Source organism: Pteropus medius, unplaced genomic scaffold (assembly GCF_902729225.1).
Source record: "Pteropus medius unplaced genomic scaffold, Ma_sr-lr_union100, whole genome shotgun sequence".
NCBI lineage: Eukaryota > Metazoa > Chordata > Mammalia > Chiroptera > Pteropodidae > Pteropus > Pteropus medius.
Window position 1 is genome coordinate 38,356,267 of NW_024349800.1, and position 27,836 is coordinate 38,384,102.

The 27,836-nt window shown below is 37.3% G+C and overlaps 1 protein-coding gene and 1 non-coding gene across 3 annotated transcripts in view; both read left to right on the plus strand.

The window, feature by feature from the left end:
• THADA (THADA armadillo repeat containing) overlaps positions 1–27,836 on the plus strand; it is a 279,803-nt gene that overhangs the window by 149,989 nt on the left and 101,978 nt on the right. For both annotated transcript variants that reach the window (XM_039887287.1, XM_039887288.1), the window contains one exon: positions 5,814–5,982. In XM_039887287.1, coding sequence (XP_039743221.1) covers positions 5,814–5,982 — 169 coding nt within the window. The remainder of the gene's footprint in view (positions 1–5,813; positions 5,983–27,836) is intronic.
• On the plus strand, positions 12,994–13,112 carry LOC120622648 (5S ribosomal RNA). Its single transcript, XR_005658502.1, has one exon. It is a non-coding gene; the product is annotated as a 5S ribosomal RNA (ribosomal RNA).

Here is a 27,836-nt window from a genome sequence, read left to right on the forward strand (position 1 = left end):
CCTGAGGCCTCAGGCTACTCATTCTCACCTAACCCTCAGAGATACCCTGCAAGGTAGAGTTGTCTCAGCTTTTAAGATTGTCATTCCCCAAGAGCAAATGGCCATGCTTTATGAAAATCAGACCATAGTGGCAGGACATTCTTGAGTAAATATAGTGAGAGGCTTCTTCAAACTCAACCCAACCCAGTACCCAAGATGTTAACCCCTTGGTCAAGTAGGAGCGTCTAGGGAAAGCAGATAATCATTTTCACCAGCAGCAGAAGCTTCTGTTTTGTACAAGGTACAGAGGACCTCTGGAAAGTGAGGTCCTCAGTACCGGAGCTGGATCTGGGAATGCAGAGGAAGAACATGAATTACGTCAGTGAGAGAGAGTGGAAGGATATGTTTTCTGGATGCGAAGCCATTCTGAGACTTTTCTGAAGACTCTTGCTCTGGTTCTTGTGAAATTGGGGACTTACTCAAGCCCACCAGGCTTTAAAGTGTCCTCTCAGTTCAAAAATACTTCCCTCACAATGGCCTGGAAATGTTCCCTCAGCTTATTCTGCCTTGCCGTGAGGATTAAATGATGTTACATGGACAAAGATTTTAACACTAAGTCTGGCCCTCTGGAGATGCTCAGTAAATAATAGTTATTATCGATATCGTCCTTATTGTTCTGCTTCACATTCTACCAGTTAAGAGATTGGTTCCAGAAGTAATTCATACCTCAGCATGATTGGGTTGAACAGGTTCCTTTGGAAACATTTGGCCTCTGAAGATTTTGAGGCAACTGTATTATAAAGTCTTAGAAACACTGAACTTTGCAGGTGACTGACCCTAATTAGAATGCAGGATCTGCCACTTGCTAGTTTTATGACCCGAAATATCTTGAGAAACCTCACTTTCTCATCTTAAAATTAACGATGATGATAATGACATTGTAATGACGATTTAGTGAAGTAAACAAAATGGTGTCTAAAGTAGGTAGCCAGTCCTGGCACACAGTAGTCATTCAATAAACCTCAGTTCCCTTCCTTTTGACCGGATGCACTGAAGAGCAGTTTGGATTGATGAAGGAAAAAGCATAGGCCTGGCCAGGCTACCTCTTTCTTGCCAAACCCAATTATTCCTTTTTCCTGACCCCAGCTGGACCATGATCTCCCAGACTCCCCACCCTCCTCCCTCGGTGCCCCACCTCAGTTCCTCTGCAGCAGCCTGTGTTTACTTCTCATGGCTCTGCAAAGCATTAGCTGATTGGCCCTGTCTTTCCCCCCAGACTGTAGGTTCCCTGTGGCCTGGGCAGTGACTTTTTCTCTCTGATTCTCTGGTATTTAACCCAGTGCATGCTTGTGTTAGGCCCTCAGTTGATGTTTGCCCACCTAACCTAGTGGTATGGGTGAGCAGAGACAGTTTTGGTGATGCCCAGCTTCTTACCCGTGAAAACTTTTAGGAAAACTGGAAGAGATTCCAAGGGTTAATATAGGGAAACAACACCTGGAAAAAAGTTTAGTTACCACTCTGATATGGGGTGAAGTAGGGGGATGATCTCAGAAGAGTAGTCTTTCCCTGTTCAGAATGCTATGTTCTAAACTCTCAGGGATCTCTAGGGTTCCTGAAGTCCAAAGATGGGTATCACCCTCACTGGAAAGTCTTTTATCCTCCAAAAAGCTATTCCAACTATCCCTCCTGCTCTTCTGCCTGTGCCACTGCACATCTGTGTGTGTCTCTGTGGGTGCTACTGCTTTGTGATCATGAGGTTATCTGTCTGGCTCCCCCTCTAAGCTAGTGGTTCCCTCTGAGCAGTGTCCTAGTTCTCCATCTCCATCTCTCTGAAGCAGAGCACATACCTGACAGTTACACCGTGTGCAAAGGAACAACTGGAGGTTCTTGACCAGGGTCTGGGAAACACTACCCTAGGGTTTTGGGTTGTGCATCTTGAACCTCCTAACATTATATGGGAAACTATGTGTATATGTTCATAAATCTATTTCTCTTGTGAGAGAGTCCACAGTTTACATTGCATTCTGAAATGTTTTCATGATCCTACGAATGTTAAAAAAAATCTAACACACTTATTTAGAGATTTACCACATACTTGTAAATTAGAGCTTATGTTTTTATTAGCTGGGAGATATTTTTATGCTCCCTCAATTTCCAGGTGTGAGGTATGGCTTGGAATAGTCCACGAGCTCCATCTGGGCATCATAGATGGTGGTTCTGTCTGGACACTGCTGCTTACACATCCTGGAAAGTCCATTTAGCCTTTATGAGCTTCATTGTATTTTTTAATCTGTTAAATTAGGTTTCTAATGTCCTATAGGAATGTTCAATAGTGAAGAGGCAATGGGTGTTGCAGGCATTTTATAAATTGCCAAGGTCTGTACAATTGAGGATGCAAGCATTACTATTATAAATGTGTCATTTCTTGTGTGACATAATGTCAAGATCACAGTAGGCAATTGACAAATGTGTGATTAAAACGAGCATGGAAGGGTTTATTAGAATGAGAGAACTAGAAGTTTAAAGATACTAGCGTCTGTGTGCCCCATAGATCTTTTAGAAGACCTGGTATTCAAGCCTGGAACACAGACAGCTAAGGGTACTGAGGAAATGATTTTCAAATGATGGTAAAAGTAGAAATGACCTTCGAGATTTCAGGTCCTTTGCTTTATGTTCTAGAAGAATCGAGACTCAGAGAAATAGAAATTGTCTGTCCCACTTCTTTTCAAAAAGAGTCCTCCTCATCACTTTCAATGGAGGCCAAAAAAAAAAAAAAATCTTACCTTTGTATCATGCATTTGTTGTCTTCTCTTAGATTTATCAGGGTGATCACTTCATGAGGTCTATAAATGTCTAACCACTATGTTGTGTACTTGAAACAAATATAATTTTGGACATCAACTGTAATTGAAAATTAAATTTTAAAATGTTGCAGCACAGTCTTGATTCCCTTATTGGGGCCATTTGGAGGCCTGCAGTTCCTAGAATATGCTGATCCTGTGCTAGACACAGGCACAGTGCACTGGAAAAACTTTCTATGTCCAAAACACCTTTCTTCTTGGAATGTTTTCGTAGACATCACATCAGAACACTGGGCGTAGAGTACTGCCACTGCTCTCAGCTCGACTGAGACCCGGATAAGTTATTATGACTCATCCAAGTCACAAAACTCAGTGTCTGAAGCAAGATGAAAATCCAGGTGCTATAATTTTCTGTCCTTAGAGCCACTGGCTTCTGAGTTACCAAAGAGCATCTCTGCTTGATTTGGGTACATTTATTGAATCAAACTAGAAGACTCTAGCCAGAGGAAAGATAGAGATTTTAGCTTCAAATTTATTCCAACTAGGGCTGAAAAGACTGTGTTTATTTCTTCTTGCACTGCAGGCCACATACATCTAAAGAAAAGCAAAATCTCATCGGATCCCCTCTTTGTCCCTAATAGCTGACAAAACAGTAACCTAGAAACGTTTTTTGTTTAATAGTCGTGTGTGTGTGTGTGTGTGTGTGTTGACTATATCCTGTCCTTCCACTTAAACAATTTTCAGTAGAAAAGAGCTTGAAATTACATTTAATTATTGCTTTACAATGAATGTTACTTAATTAAATATTACTTTAAAAATATGCGTCTTCTTTTTTTCTATAATTACATTACTTTTTCGAAGGGAGATTTTGTTTTTCTCTTTAACCTGATAGTGTGCATTTGGAAAGTACCCTAGTAAAGGGTATCTGAAAGCAGAAATTCTGGCACTTTTCCTACTTTCTATTCTTCTGTATGGATGCCAGATTCCTTTGGGAAATCATCATATGCAAAAGTTCAGGAGTAAAAGAGGGAGCATTCTTTAGTGTATAGTTACTACTAATTAGAAACTAAACATCTGTAACCATGTCAGAATTTTGTACTTGAAAAGAAACATTTATACATAAGAGCCCTTTCGGTAACATAAAACACTATAACACAAAGTGTATGTTGAAGGAGTCGGGGACAGACAGAAGGGGAAGCTTCTGACAAATGACTGTGCTGAGTGTGGTCATTTGCTAATTAAATCTCAAAGCATTTTCAGTCTTTTCTCTGTCAAATGAAATTTTTTCACTAACCCCTAACCCCCCGTGGGCCAAAGCAAACATTTTACTGTGTTTGCCAATTACAGATTAAACATTTAATTATTTTAAAGAAAAAATAAGTGAGAAAATGGGCGAGTTGGCAGAACCTAGTCAAAGACCATTAGGAAGTCTGTAGCTACTTACCGTAACCTTAGCCCTCAGTGTCTTACCATAATATTATGTGAGGTGAGCTCTTCCCCATCCTGGAAGTGCACACTGATTGACTTATCTCACGGACCAACACTCTTAGGGGAAAAAATGACACAATGTTTTGACTTACCTAGTACCTCTTTCTTCTCTTTCCCTACCTCCTGCTCCTTACCCTACTCCCCATCTTTGCTTTGACCCCTGCTTTGATCATTCATTCTATTTGTACAGAAATTGTATCTGTACTTTTACCGTCATATTAAGATAGATATTGGTGATGCCTCTGGGGTGTTAGAAACATTTCAATCTTAAGGCTCAGCCTAAATGGCTACATAGGCTTAATGGCTCGCAGTTTGCCAGTAATTCCTTCTTGGAATGTTGATTAATTTTGAGAGACAACAAAAACAAACAAGCAAAAAAAAAAAAAAAAACCAGGAGCCCATCTCTTTCCTCTGTAGAGTCTGCTGTCTTCTCACCTTTCCCATCCTTGTCTTGTCATCGAAGACATTTATGTAAGTTGAATGAGTAACTTTTTTAATTGGATGAGAGTTCTAGTCAAGAACTTATTTAAGCTAGGACATATTGGCCTTTCCTCTCAAATAATATTGTACTTTTGAAGGCTCTCAGGTATACAGTTTCAAAAAAATGGTGTGGACTCTCAGGTTCTGAGTGTTTACAAAGTCAAGAGGCCCTTAGGTGATGACCTGCCTTTCTAGTGACCTTCATAGAATCTCAAAGTACCACTTGTCCATGACTTTTACTTTAAGAACTGGAGTCTATTCAAGTTCTTTGTGTGTGAGTTAGTCCAGAGACAAAGCTTCGATGACTTGAGGGTCTATCTCTTGTTCTCTTGAAAATAAGTTCAGATCATGTAGTCTGCCATTTTTGGCACTCCCCAATCTGACTTGACCCACATCTCAGCCTTACATTCCGCTGTTATTCAAGTGCCTCTACATCAGCTAGACACATCTACCTATAGATTTCTACCTGAGCATTCCTGCTTTTGCTTCATACTATTATTCCTGGTTGAAACAACTGCCTTGTTTTCTTTGGTGTTACTTGATCATGTTTGCTTCCCTGAGATCCGTCTGTCTCAGATCTACAATCCACAGTCTTATCCTCCTGTAGCCGTAATGTCAAGATCACTTGCTTCTTATTTTTCCAGTACCGTCTTGTGCTTTTGGTCATTTTTTCAAATATACTTCTCATCTCATCTTGCCAATGAGAGTATAGGCTCCACAAAGACAACAGTGACTGTCTGATTTCTCATGGCACTTGTTATGATGCTTTTGTTTATTAGGAGTGCCTAACAAATGGTTGTTTGATTATCTGTTGTCTTATTTGCAAAGCCTATTTGTGTTTATTCCTGTGATAGAATCATAGATGTTAATGATATTTATAAGAAAAGTAAAGTCACGAATTCACACGCACGATCATTTGGAATAAAGGAAGTAGTAAAAACATCACTGGGAATAAAGAGCAACTCCCCCTACCTTCTCAGCTTGGATATCCCAACCAGAGCATACACAAAAGACACAGATGTGGAAGTGAGTATTTACTGGTCTTGTAATTTTATTTCTTTCCAGATGTGGTCACTCACCTGTCTACCGCTCCCGTGAAATGGCAGCTCGTGCCCTGGTCCCATTTGTTATGATAGACGAAATTCCTGATACCATCCGAGCTCTGTTGGCCAAACTCCCCAACTGCACTGACCAGTGTTTCCGGCAAAACCATATTCATGGGACACTTCTCCAGGTAAGTAAAGTTACTGTGTGTGACTTTGTCAGACACCACAAGATGAACTTTGTTTTCTCATGTGCTTTTAGTAGGTGAAGATTTGATGCACAAGCTTTTAATTTTCCATAGAACTTTATTCTATTGCTGAAAGAACAGGTATTTCCTAGGTGTATTTTTTTCATTCTAATCATGAATACAATGTCAACCATGATTCTCCCAGATCATCTATTGCAGTAAATCCTATTTTCTTCAGCATGTTTCCCATTTGTACTTACCTCTCTGCACCAGGTAAAATTTTGTCTTTTCCATCAAGTATGCCTGCAAAACATTCTAAACCATTCCCTTTTCAGAGTAAAATTATGAGAATTCCTTGAAAGAGAGGTTAACCCAAGAAGCACGAGGAGAGTTATACATGCCAGGGAGCATTTGCCCTGCAACATGATTCCATAGTACATGGAAATACCAGATTCTACTTTCACATTTCTCTGTGCTACGGAGTAGTCTTTTTATTTTTAATAAATAGACATTTTTTTGAAACTCTTTTTAAACCCTAACTATAAACTTGGGGACAGGTGGTATTGGTGAGAAGATGTTGATGTTCACATAGCCTACTGTGGTCATTCACCATGGGGCGGGGGCTGGAAATATCAGGTCATATTTCTGATTTGTGAACAGAGATGAGAGGTGGCCTCGAGACCCCAATATATGTTATAAGCTTGAGGTCTACACTGCTGACACGTAAGGCAAGTGTAGAGTAGTTAATGGCATGGGACTCCGGAGCTGGACTGTTGGTGTCACTCTCATATCTACCACTCACTACCTGTACATCTATGTCTTCATTTTTGAAATGAGGATAATATTAGTGCGTACCTCATAGGGATTTTGTGAAGATTAAATGAATTAATGCATATAAAGTGCTTGGAGTAGTACCTCATACATAATAAGATATAAAGATATAGTTATTGTTATTATTAACATAGTTTTCTTGAGCCTGTACCATAGTGAAAACTAATATATTTTTAGTAACTTAATTTTCTATCTTTTTGCCTTCCTTCCTTCGTTGTTTTATATATTCAACAAGTATTTACTGAGTGCCTCCTACCATACGACTGTGTCATAGTGAAAACAGTGACAAGTCAGTTCTTGAGTTGAGGACAAAATAGACCAAGAAATGGGCAATCACAATGTAGTGTGCTAGATGCTAAGGGAGCACATAGCAAGGCCACCTGACTGGCCTTGGGGAAGTCAGGGAGAGATTGACATTGAAACAGAGAGCAGAAGAAGTTAGCCAGATGAAGGGAGTTTCAAAAGCATTTACCATGTAGATGGAACACTTTCAGAAAGGCTCAGGGTAGGTGAGAAGTCAGCTCATCTGGGAACTGCAAATTTGGGTGGGACCGAAGTTCTAGGCTGATCTCAAACTGGTCTCAGGACCTTTTGACCCTCTCAAAGGTTGTTGAGGATCCCAAAGAGCTTTTGCCTATCTAATATTTAATTAGAAACTAAAATAGAAAATCTTAAAACACAAGCTGTCACAAGCACACATTCTATTAGTCATTAGAGTGATGGCATCATCACATACCTTGTAACCTGTGGCAAACTCCACTGTACACTGAGAGAATGAGAATAAAAGAGGAAGTAATGCCTTAGTATCATTTTGAAAATAGATTAATCTTGCAGACCTCCTAAAAAGATTGTGCAACCCCTGAGGCTCCCAGACCAGATCCTCTGGTCTGTGTTATGTGCTTTACGGATCTTTGATGCTTTCGTCAGTACAAACTCTTAAGTACTCATCTCCCTATAGCCCTGTGAGGAAGAGAGGAGCAGGGGTTATTATCTTGTTTTTAAGGATGGGACCCTAAGGCCAGTGCAAGTTAAGTCTCTTGATTCTGTCATACTGCTACTTTGAAGGAAAGAGGCTAGCAATAATGAGTAATGCAGAATAAGCTTTTCAAAGAGTCATTGATTATGCAGCTAGGTTAGAAGGAAATCTTAGAATGTCAAGGAGGGATCAGCCATTGGATTTTCTTTATTGAAAATCCACTCTTGGCTGAACTTTGTCAGAAGTGGTAAGGTTGGAATTGCTTCTTTGGCTCTTTTACCAGTTGTATAAATGGGCCTCCCAGCTGAGTTTCCCACACATACCACTAACAGGTCTGGCTCATGTTTCACCAGTCTGCCCAGCAACAAAACATGGTCATTTACTCTGTCTCTGAGCTGCCTTTGATATTCTCAAATTTACTTTTTCTGCTACATAAAATGTGAAACATGGGAAGGTAAAAACCCTATAACTCTGGGGTGGTTGTGGCTGTTGCTCGTGTTCCTGAGTATTGGAGAGATGAAGGACTCGTTGAAAAACAAACAAACACAGCAATATGGGTGTTGGGTATCATGTTCATGTTTGTCAAACAGATTGCTGTCTTTACCAAGATTGGTTTATAGCCTGGTTGAGAAAGGAAGTCGAAGGCATGTGAAAATGCTTCCGTCATGTCCTTTCGGGTGTCTCATCTGTGTTGTAATAGTTCTGTTTCAATCTGTTGTTCTTTATGGGGAAAACATAAGGGGTTAAGATGGAGACGATCTTTTTTCTTTCTACAAGTTATAGATTCCTTCCCCACATAAAGCTACCTTTGAAATCAGTAAATGGCCTGCACCTGGAAAAGAGATGCTAGGGCTTGAAAGGAATGATAATCTCCATGGGACTTTCAGAGCCAGCTAAGTAAATATAAAATTGTTGTGTTTTGTTTTTTTTTTAAGCAGAAAATCATATTGTAATCAGAAAACAAATTCTTTCACAGAACATTTTCTTGAATTATACATTTTGACTTCTTTGAAAAATGTTTATAGAAATATATCAAACCTCAGAAGTATTTCTATAGTATACCTTGAAAAAGAAATATGCTGATCTCTGAATTTTCTGGGACTATGGAAGAAAGACTCAAATTATAGGACATTAAAAAAAAAAAAGAAGAACATGTGGGATTCATTTCTCAATTTTAAAAACCAGAGGTTCATAATTGCCATGTTGAAATGGTTGGAAGTAACACACATCAGAAAAGGTGAGATTGTATAGCAGATTCACAAGAGCCAGTGGTAAATGACATGAAATCTCAATAAAGGCTAGATAAGAGCCATGGACATTACCTCATTTGGAACAACACTGGCAGAACTACCATGTCTTTTAAATAGAATTAACCGTCTGTTTTCATTGCCAAAATTCTGCATGTTGAGGACTTAAGATTATTACTAGGTTACTTATCATTCTTGAGAAATCACATTGGAGTCCAAAAAAGTTCTCTTGTATTTGAGGAAGCGTTTAGCCAACAATCATGAGGAAAGATTTATTCTGATTCTTGGGCACTTAACTTACCCTTTGGTGTTTCAGAAGGAAACATGTATATACCATTTGAAGTAAAGTTTGAGTTTCGAGTTGTTTTGTTTCCTATCTATTTTGGTTATTTTATTTTATTTTATTTTATTTTGCTGTTGTTATAAAAAGGTGATCTCTGCTCTTTCATTAATTAAGGTTGTAATATAGGTAAGGTAAAATTGGCAGTTGAGGCACTTTACCTTCTACGTAAGCAGAAAAATAACTTTTGCATATTATCTGAACTTTCTGGGCAAAAGTATTTTTTTTTTCCTTCAGTTAATGCAACTAATCACCACAGTTCTACATATCCCTTTGCCAGTATTAAACATTTTCAGTTTTTACCAGAAGGATCTGTTAAATACTTTTATGCCCCCAAATCTGGAGCCTTGATTTCTGCACTTTTAGAATTCTGAGTCAAAAAGATTCTGCATTTTTGGCTGTGGAGCTGAGCAGCAGTGCTGCATACTTGGGTTGACATGTATTATTAGCCAGGGACGGACCTCAGACAGCCTAGGCCCACACATTTGGAAAGTTTGCCATAAAGAAGCAAAGTAAATGTTTCGAGCACCTCCTGCATTTTACACAAGTTGCATTAATACTCTCAGTAACCCAGCAAAGTATGTGCTATTCGTATGGCCCCCCACAACACCCCAACCTCAGTCTCTGATGAGGAAATTGAGGTAAGCCTGAGAGAGTGACTTGCATAATGTCACAGAGGTAGAAGGGGTAAAGATAAAATATTAAACCCTGAGGCCTGTGCTCTTCCTCTCTTTAAAACGTGCTGCCTCTCTGATATTGATGTGAATAACAACATTTTATGCCTAGGGAAACCAAACCAAGAATCCATCTTTGCTTTTTTAAATTCCTTGTCACTCAGTAGGTCTCCTTAAATCTAATTTGATATGATTGGACACAAAGTAAGTCCATCAGTATTATAAAAAGAGACAGAGGAAGTCAGTGAAACCCAGAGAAGCTACACCTGGTAAAAGACTTTTAAAAGTACTCATCGTACCTTCCCTCCCTCTGCTCATCTCTTTCTCATCATTTCTCTTTGGTCTCTCATTTAATACTCCTGCCCTAGAAATGTAGAATCCTCCCTTGGGACCTAGGTTAGAGCCCAGTTCGCAAACATGGGCAACCATTAGAATTGTAGATCCTAGGCCTAGGAACTGATGGGACCATGAAAAAATGGGCAATAATGAATTCAATGCAGCAGACTCTGTGATATGCTTACCCTGTTCAGGGGAGCGGGTAAAAACATGAGTTTGCCTTTAAGGCTCTTACCTGCAGTATAGTCAAGTTGTGGGTTAGAAACCGAGTGAGCCAGCTAAAATAAACCCTCAGGGCCCAGGGAGCATATGAATAACACAAATGAAGATGATACAAAAATCTAAAGCCACCATACAGGGCATCAGACATAAAAGAAAATGGAAAATAAGGTCATTTCTGCCTTAGTCCGCAACACTCTGATACACTCCATGTCAGGGCTAGAGTTAGGGTCTTTGCGGGGGTGGAGAAAGGGACAGCGTGAGGACAAAAACAGAGACAGATCTTGGTATTACCTTTGTGGAAAAGAAGAACAGAAAACCAGGAAAGAAAGAAAAGTAGGCTAGTTCGGCCAGCTAGTTGTCTGAAGTAATCACTGGTCAAGAAAACAGGAGTAAGGCCAACCATCCTCCCCTCTGAGAAGCACTGAAAGCAAACAGAAAGTCAGTGATAGAGGTAGCCTTAGTATAAATTCTACCGGGGTTTTCTAAATAAGAGAAACAGATGTTTTTAGAAAAAAATGTTTTTTACTAATATTGTTGCACCAAAATCTAGGACTAAATATCATTTAAAAGAAAGATCAATTCCATCTTTGAAAAATGTGACCATATAAGATAGCACCTATGCTTAAAGAATTTCAGTATCTTTTTCCTATTTCTTAAAAGTATAAATTGTGAAACAAAGTAGAATGCTCAAGCTGTCCAGAAATGGACCATTACTTGATACATTCCATTTGGTGACCTCAGGTTGGCCTATCTCCATTGCTGTTTATTCTGTACTCAGAAAATATAATTTCAGAATGGAAAATCACAAACAAAAGCATGAAATTATGCTGACGCTGTAAGTTATAAATGGATTGCTTTTTGTTTTTTTTGTTTTTTTGTTTTTGTTAGTGTGCTCTTTTTCTTAAGTGAGTCATAAAGAAAATGCTCACTCTTGTGTCTAGTGGCCGGATTCACTCTTGATTTCTGAGGACTTGTGTTCATGCAAAAGGAGAAAAATCTAAGTTGTTAGGAATGTCCCAATCCAAAATGGGCTAAGACAAAGCTTCTTCAATGGCCTGGCTGTAGACGTGCCAAGTATTTATTGATTCCTTCAGCTCTTAGGGCCTAGCAGGCTGGAGGCTCCAGATAGTCACCTGCAGCTGGGAGTAGCAGCATCTGTTTATCCCAGAGTGCCAAAGAAAGATTATTTTATGTGTGTGCTTTGATGTGAAAAGAATTGGGAAGCACTGGGCTCTTTAAAAAAAGGAAAGAGGGCGGGGATGGGAGAGAGGGAGGGAGAGAAAGAGAAAGAGAAAGAGAGAGAGAAAGAAAAGAACTAAACCTTGTTAAGTCTTACCTTTTGGCAATATCTTCCTTTCTGGATATAAGCCCAGAAAAGTCACTTTTAATTAAAACGCTACTTTTGAAGATGAATTAATCCCTTCCTTATAAATATTGGAAGGTTTTTATTGGTGTGTGTTGCTTAGGGAGCTTTCACTGGGTGTGGAGGACAGCTTTTAGCTGCCAGGTCTGGGGCATCGACTGTAGTGCAATGCCACTGTCACTAGACAATGTACTGCTTTTGTTCTGTAATGCTGTGAACTTAAAGTATCAATCAGGGGTATGTAGAATTTAGAGATTTGTCAATTGATGTATCTCCAGGCTTTTGTTACTTTTTAGTATTAGAGTAGGGAAAATAATGGTGAAAAGAACATATGTATGTATATATGTACACACACAGACATGTACACATGCATACATATATACACACACCACCTGTTGAGTGTGTGGGTATGTATATATGTGTGTTGAGTGCCTGTAGGGGTTCCTCTGGGATTGTTCCCATTGTTCTGATGAGAAAACTGAGGATGAGAGGAGTTGAGATTTGACTAAAGTTATGTAAGGAGAAATGGTCAAAAATGGAGCTGAGATTCAAAGCTTTCAAGCTTGTACAGTTAACCACTCTACTATACTACTTCTCTGGATGAGGGAAAGAGCATTCTCAGGCAAGAGTGCTCTCTCTGGAGCCTTCAAGGTATGGGGTGAAATAGAAGTTGACATTGTCTATTTATTGGCTCATTTGACAGCTGCTGATTGAGCAGCAGTTTGCCAAGTACTGTTTCAGGTCCTTGGAACACGTCAGAGAACAACAGAGACAGATCCTTGCTCTCAAAGATCACTGCTCTCACAGAGCTTACTTTCTAGAGACAAGGAGACAGGCAATAGTAAATGATATTATGATGAAATTTATTCTAATTTATTATAATAAGAATAATAAACAAGTAAATTATATCATTTACTAGAAGGTAATAATTGCTATGGACAAAATGAACGAGTAGAGAGTATGATAAGGGGAGTCAGGGATTGGTAAGAGAGGGTGGCAGGTGGTGGTATTAAATAAGGCATCAGGTCTACGACCAAGCCACTCTGAATACTCCCGATCCCGTCTGATCTCGGAAGCTAAGCAGGGTCGGGCCTGGTTAGTACTTGGATGGGAGACCACCTAGGAAGACCAGGTGCTATAGGTGTAAAAAAAAAAAGAAGGCATCACAATAGCCATTGTTGAAAAGATAACATTTGAGCAAATCCCACCAAAAGACCATGAATGGAAAACTTTTTTTTTCAGTAAAGAGTATACACCTTTTCTTCTGAAATTGAGTCGGTTACACACGTTTGTGTGTTCGAGGCTGCCTTTAACCATAGAGACAGGTCAACAGAGTCAGCAGTAGTAGATAACCAAGGCCAGGAAGGATGCCACTACTTTAGGACTTTGTAAGCTCTACATCGGCCCTATGCTAGACGTGGAGATTACTGGGAACTATGTGAAGTCCTTTTCCATACAATCACAGTGAGTCAAGTCAGTCTGTCATGTTTCCCATGAGCTTAGACAAAGAGGAAAATATCCATCACATCACATTCTCTGCTTTCCAGAGTGATCTTTATCTTAACCGTCTGTACCTGGATCTTAGAGTTGTGGAGTAAATGTGGAGAACGTTCATGTATTCTTTTATTTAGCAAATAGTTGTTGAGTGATTATTAAGTACCGAATACTATGCCAGGTACCATGAAGAATACAAAGAAAAGTTAATATATAACATGTTCTCTGCCCTCAAGAGGCTTATGAGCTGCCATGGAAAACAAGCCTGTCACACCACAAACAATTACACAGAAATACCTGGCAGTGGTGTATGCCAAACAAGTGGCCGAGAACACATATTTGAGAGGAGAGCTAGACTAGTCTTTGTGGGGACACTGGGTCTTGGGATAAACCTTTAAACTAGTTCTCTACTGTTGAGACAAGGGACTTGTTGTGAACCAAAGCATGGAGGTGGTCATGCTGAGCGTGTCTGCAGGGGACAAGGAGTAAACCAGCCTGTTGTATTCAGGAGTGTGTCAGGGACAGATGAGATGTGCGATTGTCAAAGTGAGCACAGGTCAGCATGTGTGAGACCACAAATGCCAGGCCAAGCCATTTAGACTCTGTAGGCCCGTGGCCTTCAAAGTGTAGTGTGTAAGACACTAATGCATGTGGAAGAATATGTTGGCATGTTATTTCTTTTCTCTCATCCTCTTAACTATTATTTTATATCTGATGTATAATGTACATAATGTATTTATAGAGTAGTATGTGATTTCTTAATAAATAAGTATATAAAAGCTGGGAACATGTGCTTGAAGAGGTCATTCTGTGTAGTGAGTGAGAGCATAGACTGGAGCTGGCTTGTTTCCATCTAGATCCTACCTCTCCCCTTTGCTAGCTATTTTGGGAGAATTGATTCTTCTTCCTCTGTGAATGGGAAGATAAAATCTACCTCATAGGTTGCTTGTGAGGTTTAAATGAATACGTGTGTAGTGCCCAGCAAAGTCTCTGGCATATAGTGAGTGCCCAGGAAATGTTAGTTGCTCTTATTACTGCTTGGCACTACACCTGCCACTGTCACCACCACCACCCCTGACAGGGGTGTGTGCTCCAGAATGAGAACACTACTGACGTAGATGGTGGATGAAAGATTTTGAGTTTAAGAAAGCCATGCATTAGAGAAATTAATGTTGTACATTGAAATAATACTTTCAAAAATGTGAGAATTCCTATTGATTTGCAAGCATATGCATAACTGTGTGCATGACTGAAATGAATCAGTTTTCAGCAATTTTGACTTTACATGTTAGCATGCTTCACAAAAGGTTCCAACTTTCATCAGTCAATGTTCTCTACCTTCTTATAGATCATATTAAAGATTATAGGAGCTGAAATTAGTTCTGATTTTTGAAGGTTGAGTTCCTGCCTATTAGGTTGTTATTCCTTGCACCTGTTTTGTTTTGAATTACACCCCCTCCCTCAGACCCCATCAGAAGCTTGATGAATCAGGAAATGAACACTGTCACACTGTCCCAGACAAAGAAGTCTTTTACCATTCAAAGGGAGAAATTCGGAGTTCATAAAGTGAAAGGGAGATATAGGATCCTCCTAGATAGATTAATCTAGCACTTTTCTGAGTTCGTTTTCATCTTGGAAGACCTGCTTTCCATCCCCTCTTAGCCTCATTGTTTGAGACTTTTTATGACTGAAGATAATTCTGAGTGTACTTTAAAATCACAACAGAACATCACTATGTGGGCACACTGGCAGGCTTCTGTTGTTACCTAGAATTCTTATAAAATATCTGATGGTATGTGGTCCCATTGCGTGATACGCTTCATTTGGTGGGTCTCCAGCCCGTGAAAACAGCATTGTTTGTTGTTTGGTTTTAGATATGCCAGTCTAATAGAGAAAAAGTAATACCTCATTGTGTTTATTGGGGAAGCATTTCTGAGATTGCAGTGCATATGTACTCGTTGTATAGCCCTTGGATTAATTTAGAGCACCCAACATGTTTTAGTGACTGAGCACAGCTGGCAGTTTAAAAGCAATGTGGTTGAGTATAGCCTCTGGCAGCCACCCCAGAGGCCTGATGTAAAATCAGCCCATGATCCTGAAGGAAAGTTTAAATAAGTAATAAAATTCTTTCCTATTTTAAATTGTATTATTGATCATGACATTATTATATTTCTCTGTATTGTGTATCTCCATCCCCTTCGCCCTGTCCTTCCGTGGCAGGGTTTCTCAATATTAGCATCTTGAGCCTGGTGATTCTTGGTCATGGGCACTGTACTGTGCATTGTAATATGCGTGGTATCGTCCCCCCAGCAGATACCTATAGTGCCTACCCTCCCAGCTATTAGAGCAAAAATGTTTCCAGACATTTCCACATGTCCCCTGGGGGCCAACGCCTTTGGTCAAAGACCTTTGTTCCATGATTCCTGTGGATTTTCAACATGATTCTGTGTGGACAAGGTGTGATGCAGCTCTTTTAAATACCACTGACCATGAGAAAGACCATTTCTGACCCATGAACAAATTGTGGTTCTATAGGCTACAATGAGCTGTGCATGGGAATAAAGGAGCAGAAGGGGAATACATCACTCAGGCCAGAAATCGCAAAGGAAGCACCCCTCTTCTTCTTTCTTTTCCTCTTCCTCTTGTTCTCCTCTTTCTCCCAGTCCCCCATCTATTGAGATGATCATATGATTTTTATCTTCCATTTTATTAATGTGATATATCATATTTATTAATTTGCATGTGTTGAGGCATTCCTGCATCTCAGAGATGAATCTCATCCCATTTGATTATGGTATATGATCTTTTATGCTGTGTGCTATTGAATTGGTGTCAGGGTAATGCTGGCCTTGTAAAGTGAGTTTGGGAGTATTCCTTCCTCTTCAAATTTTTGTAAGAGTTTGAGAAGGACTGGCATTAATTCTTCCTTAAATGTTTGGTAGAATTCACCAGTGAATCCATCTGTCCTGGGCTTTTGGTTTGGGGGTGGGGGTGGTTTGATTACTTATCCAATCTTCTTACTCATTATTGGCCTGTTCAGATTTTCTGTTTCTTCCTGATGCAATCTTGGTAGGTTTCTAGATATGTTGCTAAGAATTTATCCATTTCTTCTAGGTTATACAATTTGTTGGCATATAGTTGTTCGAATGCCTTTCTTACTTCTTTGCCTTATTTATTCCTGTGCTTCACTAGACCCTCAGGTAATAATGCATTTAGTCAACAAAATCATATATGCATCCAGTTCTCACAGTAGTGCCAACCATTCTGGCTACCCCGGGCCGCCTCCTCCCGCAATATGTCCCTTACTCTAGCCTTCGCTTTTAGATTATTAGGTTTTATCTTTGTTCTTGTGCATCATCTGTGTTGCTTTTCCCAATTAACAGTTCTGTAGTAATGTCATAGTGGTTGAGGAGAAAATCTGTGTACTAAAACTATCTGGGTTCAGCCTCCAGCTCCACTGCCTACTTAGATTTCTTAGCCTTCATTCGCTCTTCTGTAAAATGGGAGAACAAATTGTTTTCTGGGGATAGCCGTGAAAAATAAATGAGATAAAACAGAGTGACTCTAATGGCCAGATCGTCTGTCTGCAGAAGAACTGTTCATTAGGGCAGAAAAAGGGTCTTTCGAAACTGTTCTAAAGCCTCAGTGGTTGTGACCTCTTCTGTGTGCAGATGAGTCCCATGATCGCCCTTAAGTGCAGCATGCTGTTGGGGATTCCTAGTAAGTCTAAACCTCCATATGTTCACTTCGTTTGCCAAATGAAGGTAGATTGTTGCCTTCCTGCTTCATCCTCCACTTCTTTTTCTTATTAATGAAGGGATATGTGTTATATACTTGAATTAATGGCACTCTGGCACAGTTGTTTACGTATGTATGTACAGGTGTCAGATGCTTTCATATTGGACCCATGTTTATATTGAAGAGGTAATTCTCTATTTTCACTAGGATCTTGGTCATTCTCCTATTTTCTCCTTTTTAATCTTAGCAAAGTAAAATTTCTGGTGAGGGGGACATTTTTCATTAACTTCCTGAGACTCATATTTCCAAAAAGGGGACTAAAATTGTTTGGAGTTATTTTTATGTCAAATGGATTTAATGTTTTCTTTTTTAAATTGTGACTTTGAAGAGTTTATAAGTGCCAGAAAATTCCATCACTTTGGTTAATCTTCAAAGAGATCAATATAATTAACATCTTAAATGAGCTGTTTGACATTTTTTTCCCTAATTCACTACTTAAGCCTTTGAAAAGGTGTTTTTATTTCATGTAGACAGTAAGAGAGGTTTTACTTGTAAGTTTAAGTCAGTTTATAGCAAATAGACTTTATGCCTTTCCTTTCTTCTCAGATTACAGGATATATAGTCATTTTTATATCTAACATGTTTCTAAAGTGCAGTTTCAGTTTCAGTTTCCTGTTTTATAATTGATTTTTTTCAAGTATGTGAGACATTTACTTGTCCAATTAACAAACTGTTCTTTTTATAATGAAAAGCAGTACTCATTGATCAGTCTATTTGAGAGACTATTTAGTCATCAGGTTTGATTTCCAGACGTTTATTTAGAGAACAGAGATACAGGGCAGTAATTTATGTTAAAATTTATGATTGAACATACACTTATTGTGTGTGTGTGTGTGTGTGTGTGTGTGTGTGTATACATTTAGAATTAAGGTGCTAGAAATTTGAGTCTATGTTCTTTAAAGAAAGCTGTAATAGTAAATTAGAGATACAGTCTAGTCCACCAAATCAAAGGCTGGAGGTGGTAGATCTCTGAAGAACATGAATACCGGTACCTTTCAGCCTGTAACGCCTAAGCTGCGGTGAGGCTCTTGCTCATGCATCCCCTACACCCTCCCCAACACCTCCTTGGCCTCATTAAAGAAAGAAGATGATATTGTTATGCAAAATATGTCTTCAAGATTATCATTTCATCTATTCTGGATAAATGTATGATTTACTTTTCTAATCTTCCTTTGTCCTAGCTTTCCCTTTTTTGTTGTTTCTATAATTTTCACTCTTTCTCTCTCCTGAAGGAAAGCACAGAATGAGTAGAGATGCACAATTTCAAGCTGTCTATCCACTTCAGAAGATATATCTTAGATAACTAACTGCTGCATCATTTATAATAAGTTTAGTCATTTTTAAATTCACGTAAAGTAGAGGTGGCCTGTGTGTGTTAGAGGTTGAGCTGTGTGTGGTGGAGGCCTAAAAACATCCCAAATTTAGTTTAAAACAAATCAAAAACAAAAATAACACCAAAAAGTCTGCCTCAGAGTTTGTATTCAAGTGAAAATTTTAGGTATTTTGGTATAGCTTTGAGGGTTGAAAATATTTTCATTTTTTTTCCTTTCCTGACTGACCCTTCAGAGGTGGAACAGGCGGCTGTAGAATATAATGAGCATTCATTCCTGGAGGAAGTCAAGCACAGTCTAGAGAGCCTTGTTATTCAAAGTGTACTGCCGGACCAGCAGCATCGGCACCACTTGGAGTTGGTTAGAAATGCAGAATCCAGGGCCACCCCAGATCTGCTGAATCAGAATCTGCATTTTCACTAGATCCCCAGTGAATCTTGTGTGCTCATTAAAGTTTAAGAAGTACTAGTCCAAATAAGCCAAGGATGTTGTAGTGGGCCTGTAACCCAAAGTATAAAATAAATATCCATACTGATGTAAATAAATAAATGATGTAAATAAAATAAATGGGGGAGAAAAGACAAATCTCTCATACAGAAGAATTCCATATAATTTATTTAGATTCTCTCCAACTCTTCCAGAAGGTGAAGCTTAACTTACCTTCCTTCATCGCTTGAGTGTGGGCTGCGCATAGTTAACTTGCTTCCACAGAGTATGGAAAGAATAATTCTGCCATGTGGAAATCTGACAAACACTACCTCTAAGCTGTATGATCAAGGCTAACAGTACAGTGAAAAGTCATGGTGATAGTGTGTACCTTTGTTATAATATGGTGAGAGAATAGCATGTCACCTTTGTAGTCTTCCTCCCCAAAACTTGTAATCCTAGTCTAATAAAAAAAAAAAAATCATACCAACTCAAATCGAGGGACTTCTTATAAAATATCTGATCAGTACTCGTCAAAACTGTAAGGGTTATCAAAAACAAGAAAAAAGTATGAGAAAGTGTCGCAGACATGACAACTAAATGTAATGTGGTAACCTGGGTGTCCTCCTGGAATAGAAAAAACTAGGTGAAAACTAGTGAAACCTGAATAAAGGGAATGGAGTTTAACAATAATGTACCAATTACTTCCTTAGTTGTGACAAATGTACCATAGCAATGTAAGATGGAAACAATGGGGTAACTGGGTGAGGGATGCACAGAAAATTTCTGTACCAACTTTGCAATAATTTGATACATCTAAAACTCAATCTAGTACACCCTACTTTCTAGTCCTCTCACTTAGAAGATCAGATTTTTTTCTCTCATAGAGTAGTAATGGATAGAGGTAAGCATGCTGTGTGTATCTAGATTGCCAGAGCCTCTGAAAGGGCTCTTCTGAATATCAGTAATTACTGATCTCTGACTTCATCTGGGTGTGGTATTTGGGCCTCAGCCTGGAAAGCAGCAGCAGAGTACTCGCCATTAACCCCAAGTAGGTGTGTTGGTCGTTTGACTTCCAGGTGTGATAGAATGAGGCTTCATTGATTTAACAGGTTGTCTTCAGTACCTGAGACGGAATGTTTAGACTGCAGATCTTTATCATTGTCTGGGGGCATCCTAGTAAATTCCTAACAGCAAATTCATTTTGAGGACGGGACATTAGTTTTGTGTGTTTTCAGCTTTAGAATCAAAGAGAACTTTGAAAAGGCATTGAGTTAAATGGAGACCATTCTTGAAGAGATAATTTTCATTAAAAAAAATTGTAATAACTGTGTATGGTGTCAGATGGGTACTAGACTTCTCAGGGTGATCACTTCGTAAGGTATATAAATGTCTCATCGCTGTGTTGCATATCTGAAACTAATAATATTGTATGTCAACTGTAATTGAAAAATTTTATATCTTTTCTTAATTGTTTCAATTATATCAGCGGCTTGTAGAAAACAAATCATCATCAGAAGGATCTTAAAAAAAAAAAAGGAGGGGTCTTCAGGAGTGTATGCAACGGAGTCTTTGTACCTGACAGTCTAAACAGAGGAAGTTCTGCACTTCCTGTACTGTATCTTCATACACACCAAATACTAGAAGAGAGTCGTGATGGTTATATGTAGAATCCTTGGAGAGGACAAACATAGAGGACTGTTCTGTTTTCCACAAATACAACTTGAACCATGCTGTAAATACTGGCTCCAGGAGTTTCACAACGCTGATCCCACTTCAGGGCCCCCTTTTAGTCTGAAATGACTTGCAGTTGGGTGGTGTTTCTTGTGTTGAATTGTGAACACTGACACCGATTTCACAAAATTTTCTTGCAATATGCTTTTTCTTGCTTGTACTTTGTTTTAGTCCTTTTCTTGGAGACCTTACTGGTACAGGCCCTGTGCCGACTTTCCTTTGCTGTCTTACCACCATCAGCAGCTCTGTAACAGGATTAAAGGGATACCTCAATTTCCAAAAATAGAAGTTCAAGAGGTTTACTGCCCAGCAGAGAGAAGTCAAAGTAACTACAGTTATATTCTTTTGGCATACAGATTTTCAGTTTCCCACATTGGGACCTTATATGTAGAAAATAAAAAGTTACAAAATTTTTCCCAGCGTAAAATTATATTGAAGCTCATTCTAGCTTCACTTTAATTCTCTTCTTTATTTGGTATAAGGTAGATTCACTTTAGATGTCACCCAAGACTGAAATGCCAGGCTACCATGATAGAGTATAAATAAGACACAGACCCAGTGTATTTACTGTTTGAAAACGAAAAACTATAAAGAGAAGACTGTGTTTTATTCTAGTTATTTCATTCCTACTTGATTTGCGCAATTTGCAATCTAGCACTGTTTTTATTGCTCCATTCTTAGAGTTTCATTGACAAACTGGATTATTTTGTAGACAGAGGTTTTAGATCTAGGCAGACCTAGGCTTGACTTATTCTCTCCCCACTTTGTAGATATTTGGCCTAGGGAAAATCACTTAAATTCTAAACTGAAGCTTAACCGTCTGTAAAACAATGATAACATCTAATTTGTAAGGTTGATATAAGAAATAAAGATGTTATATGCACAGATTCCTGGTATAGTAGCTGTCGTGGTATAGTTTCTCAATACATGGTAACTTTCATTTATAATTATTATTATAGGTTTAAAATACTATTATGAAAATTACCTAACATTATCAAGAGGAATACAAAAATAAATGGAGAGCTATTGCATTTTTTAATCTCAAATTCATTTAGTGAAAAATACATTTTATTTCTCCTGACAGATGGCTGTCTTTGTCATATACTCAATTTCAGAATGCAGTTGCTCTTATTTTCTAAATTTTTAGTCTGCGTCATTGAACAGTTTGTCTACTTATGTACCAGTTGTTCACAGTAGCCTTGTAATATGTTTTACAATTGGCTGGAGAATAATTCCTGTTCATTAATTTTCTTTTTCAATACCCTAAGAACTTTAAATAAACTTTCTAGTTCCTCCATCTTCCATCTATCAATATTTTTATTTTATACATTAAATTATCATCTGTACATAACATCTTTATTACGCTGTTGTCCTACTCAAGAACATTTAATTCAATTCATTTGTCTTTTATGAATTGAATTAAATGTTCTTGAGTAGGACATTAGCGTTATATTTTAAAGCTTTTTTAATAGATTATATATTCTTTTTTTATATTTCTTATAACTTATGAATAGTTTTATGATGTTTTATCTTCTGACTTGTGCTGTTTTTACTTTCGAAAGTGATTGATTTCTAGATATTTGCTTTGTAATGATACTATTAGTCATCACTTCTATTATACTTACTCTGTCAAACCCTGTTTTATGCACTTACATATATTTATTCATTAAATCCTTATAACAATTCTAGAAAGTGAGTACTGTTTTATAACAAGGAAACTGAAGCTCCGAGAGGTTAAGTAGCTTGTCCAAGGTCACATTGCTAGAAAGTGGCAGATCCAGGGTTTCAGGGTTACTCCTTAGTTCTCTACTATACTGTACTCAGTCTTCTAAGTCTCATTTGTAATAATATTTGTAAAGATCCTTTGTAATGTGTTTTCTGTTGATTCTCTAGGGTTTTCCCCAGGGATATTGCATGTTTTTGATAGGACTGAATATTATAATAATGTTAGTTTTCTCTAAATTTAAACATGGATTGAATACATTTCTAATAAAAATTTTGATATTTTTTTATTGGAATTGCATTGAGTCTTTCAAGCAATTGGGGGAGAATTGACATAGTTAAAGTATAATTTTCATAAAGATAAAATTGTCACTTTCAGGCAAATATAAAATGAACATGTGTAAAAGATATTACTTAACTCGTTAATTAATAAGGGGACCAGTAAGATGTTATGATTAGTTCAAAGAACATCTGACAAACTACGGCATTTATAGGCAATTTAATAGAATGTTAGAGTAAGATTGCAGGATTAGATAGGACAGTTTAATATCCAACAGATTATAAATCTTTAGGATTAACTGTTCCACTGGATAGAAATTATTTGTGTCTCTACAAAAGCCTACAAGCTCACAAGTAACTTGACTAAGTCTAGGACCTTAATCCGTAGTAAACAAGGAGATGCACTAAGTTTATTCCTCAGGGATTGGCAAACTATGATCTATAGGTCAAATCCATCCTGCCTCCTATTTTTTTAAATAAAGTTTTATTGGAACACAGCCATGCCTGTTTGTTTACATATTTTCTTGGCTGCTTTTACGCTTATATTGCCAGAGCTGCGTAGTTACAACAAAGACCATATAACCCAGAAATCTCATTATATTTACTCTCTGGCCCTTTATAGAACAAGTTCACTGAATACAAGCCTACACAATCCTTGGATAATGAATCTTAAACATATTTTGTTAGATTTATCTCAAGATATTTCATGTTTTTTATACTACTAGAAAGATGTTTTTTAACTTCAAATTCTGTATTCATTACTAGTCTTTAGAGAATATGGTTAATTTTCATATATTGACCTCATATTCTGAGACCTCGCTATACTTATTCTGTATCTTTTTTAAATAAGTTCTGCAGGGTTTTGCTGCATAGATAGATAATCATGTCTTTTATGAATAAGACAGTTTTATTTCTTTCTTTCCAATTGGTATTACTTTTATTTCCTTGTCTTATTGAATTAGCTAGGGCCTCCAGCATAATATTGAATAGGAATAATGAGAAGGGACATGGTTATTTTGTATACTCACGTAGCATTTGACTTTAAACCCTCAATAGAGTTTTATTGAATTAACGAATTAGAATAATGCTGTTTTTAAATAATCCGAAGGATGTGATAGTGTTTTCTTATTTTTCTCTATGTTTTCCTATTGGTAGCATTAAAAATAAGTGTTTCTGGGATAATCTAATTGAGATTTTAAATACTTATTGGACCAGTGTTTTACTTTTGTCACATTGGAGGTTAAACTTTCTGCCACTTTGAGATACAGTTTGGATGACCCATTTCCTTTTGGTAACATCAAACATTAAAGTGCTGCACAGCAGAACAAGAAAACTTATGTTGTAGAAAACTCCCCTCTATCAGCTGTATCGATTTGGTAGAGATTTGAGTCCTTCATATCCTGCAATACAAAGTGCTCAGAGTGGTCAGAAACTCCTGACATTAGACTTCTGGGTTTAACAGCCATGTCAGCTCTCACTTTATTCATTAAATAGAGTGAGATTTCTCTAGATTAAAGACTAAATCTCATTAATTTGAGCTTTACTTTTTTAGAATTTTGTTTTTATAATTTTGACATTAAGACTGCATACAAACTTACTATCTTTCATGAATGTTCATTGCAAATGAATCTTCTGAATTTATTCAGGTTCATTTTAACAGAAATATTACTTGACAGTCATTTGTTCATGTTACTGTTCATGTTACTGATCATATTTATGTGATAGGTCAGCCGACCTTTAAAAATAATTTTTGTTTAAAAAGATTTCTTGTGAATTCGGATTGGTCTTTTCCCAATTATTTTATATGCATAAAGTGTTGCTGTTTCTTAGACATTTGCCACTGGTATGTATACATTCGTTTAGATAAGTACATTATCATCATAGCCTATCAAGGAGGAAGTTTATGTTATGAGGAGGTAACAACAGGCAGTTAAAAGATGGGAGAATGTGTTTGGATGAGTGGTGACAAAAACCCAACACCTAGAGACGAGTTATCTCAACCATCAGAAATCCAAGATAAATTGTATATTCTGGGCCTGGGTGTTATAATCCATCACTGGCTTGGGTGGTAGATATTTAAACAATGGGGAAAGTTAGCACATAAACATAGCTGCTTAAATGACAAGTGATTTCTTCGTGTACCAGAATAGTGGACCTTCTTAGCAATTAAGTGGCCAAATTATATGTGGAGGTTTGGAAAATAGACTGAAGTGATTCAGTCCATAGACAGTAAAACAGCTGTAGTTGGAAAACTGTGAAGGTTTAATTCATTTTGTTTACTGAGGAGTTGATGTGTTTATGGATGAGTTAACGAAAGAATCAAAAGAGTTTGAAAATCAGTGTCAATGATCTTTTTCCCCTATGTAGGAAAAGATATACGTTTTGGTTTTTCTTCTTTTGTCTTCATTTTTATAAGAGCATTTTCTTAATAAATATTTTTTAATATAAAAAGGCAAATTATTCTGAAGGTTCATCTCTTCCCTGTAAAGAGTGAGTACTGCTATTTGTTATATTATGAACAATCAGTATCTACTATTAACTAAGTAAATGTGAGAGATGAGAATTCTACCAATGCAAAAGAATGCTATTATGTACTTTTTCAGAACAAACGTGATTTATAATAATCACATGTAGTGGGATCATTTGTTGAGTTGTATTATTTCAAGTAAAAACTATATAATTAGGCATATATAAAAATTCATCAAGCTTTACACTTCTGTTTTGGCACTTTAAGTTGTATTTCAGTTTTTTAATAAAACTTTAAGAATGGTGGTCAGGGTTTAGAAATTCTATTTGGTAATTTAGGGAGTTATACACTTTATAATACTATGGAGAGGATGTTCTTTATCTAAAAAAGTTTTCCAAGGACTGAAGCTTGTGGTTATAAAAACAGGGATATTTTTAAACTTTACTTTCAGGTCACTTTATAGACTATTTGGCACAATTAAACTCTAGCTGCTGAAAAAGAGTTATGTTATGGGCATGATTTTCAACATTCACTTCAAAGCAGAAATGTAAATTCATTAATCTTGTTTTTTTATTGTGATGTTAGCTCTTTTGTTATTGTCGAGTTTACCTTGGCCCAAGTGCTGGCATTTAAATGGCACAGGAAGATTACTGGAAAACATTAACTTGTTATTGTTAGTCCACATTCTGCTGAGGCTGATGGGAAATAGAGTTTATAAATAGCCTGGTCTATGCATTGATTTAGAAAATCTGCTCAGTTTTAGGGATAAATCTCATCATATGGACCATTCACTGTTTACATTTGAAGCTTTTTATTTAACAGAGAATAGGCTCATCCTTTTGAAAAATGTAACATTGAACATAGCTCTTGAAACTTTTGTTTTCGGTATTAACTTCTTGAATAAATTGGCTCCCTATTGTTTGTTCAACTCTGTTTTTCGGGATATTATGTAAGTGGTAATCTTTTACTTTCTTAGAAAGGTTCTTACATTCTTTCTATTGATATAATTCATTTAAATTTTAATCTAGAATGGTCGTTTTGAATAAGTATGTTTTAATATAAGCATCCTTGAACATTTGCAGTGTTCGGCATGAAACTTATTTGTTTCTGAAAAATGTTCCTGTGCGTCCTTGCCTGAAAGCAGGCCTGCTACTTGAATTTTTATGATACACTATGAGATGCAAATCATTAACTTTGAGATCTCCCCAGCATGACGGTGGAAAGAACACAGGGTCAAAGCAGTAATCCTTGAGGGATAAAAGGAAGTTGACTGTATTATGAGAAATCTAGGCAGTCAGACAAGGCATAACAACAGTTTCTAGAAATCTGGCCAAATCGCTGACTAATTGCCTTGCTCTTTCAGGCCAACCCTCAGTTTGCATTCTCCTTCTCATTAACCTGATGGTAAGAGAAGCCTTTTGAATAGATAGAGGAACTCTGTAATCAAAATTTAAAACATCCCAGAAATGATATTGAATATAATAATACCGTATTGAATATTGGTGACTTGAATGTAGGAAATCTTTAAAAAACGTATTTTTACATTTTAATTGTGATAAAATGTACATAAAATTTATCATCTTAACCATTTTTAAGTGTTCAGTTCATAGTGTTAAATAAATTCACATTGTGCAACCAATCTCCAGAACTTTTTCTTCTTGCAAAATTGAAACTTTATACCTATTAAACAATGACTCCCTATTTCTCCCTTCCCCCCACTCCTGGCAACCACCAGTCTACTTTCTGTTTCTATGAGTTTGATCATTCTTGATACCTCATATAAGTGAAATCACACAATATTTGGATTTTTTGTAACTGCCTTATTTTTCTTTCCATAATGTCCTTTAATCCATGTGTAACATGTGTCAAAACATCCTTTTTTAATAGCTGAATGACATCCATTCATCTATCAGTGGAAACTTGGGTTACCTCCACCTTTTGGCTATTGTGAAGAATGTTGCTATGAGATGAGTGTAGAACATCTTTTGACACCCTCCTTTCAATTCTTTAAATATATTTCCAGAAGTGGAATTGTGGGATCATATGGTAATTCTATTTTTAATTTTTTGAGGACCTGCAAAATTTTTTTCCATAGAAACATAGGGAATCTTAATTTCTCGTTTTAGTTAGACAGTAACTTCCTTGGGAACTTTGATGATTCATTTCTTGGCCCCATTTTTCTCCACTACAAAGAAATATTATGCATATACTTACATCCTCTCATTGCATTCCTCCACTGCGTTGTGGATCCCTCCTCTCTCCACCTACCATCGTACCACAATCCTACTGAACAGTTAAATCTATGTTTTTCACTGAAATTGTTTGGAGAGGTGAGAAATAAGAAGACTCAGGTGGTCATGAAGGGAAACTACCAATTATATGATGTAATTTCAAATTCATCTTGTTTTCTTTATCTGTGACTTTTTCCTAAGTAAAACTACACATTCTTCAGAAAGTGAGCCTTTTCTTTATACAGCTTCCTTAGATCTTTCATGAACTGCATCCCTATGCATTTGTGTATAATTTACTAGACAGTAATTTTCATTTGTTGGTATTTCACTTTTTAAGTGAAATCGATTTTGTATTTGGTAGAATTGCATAAAACTCATTTAACTAA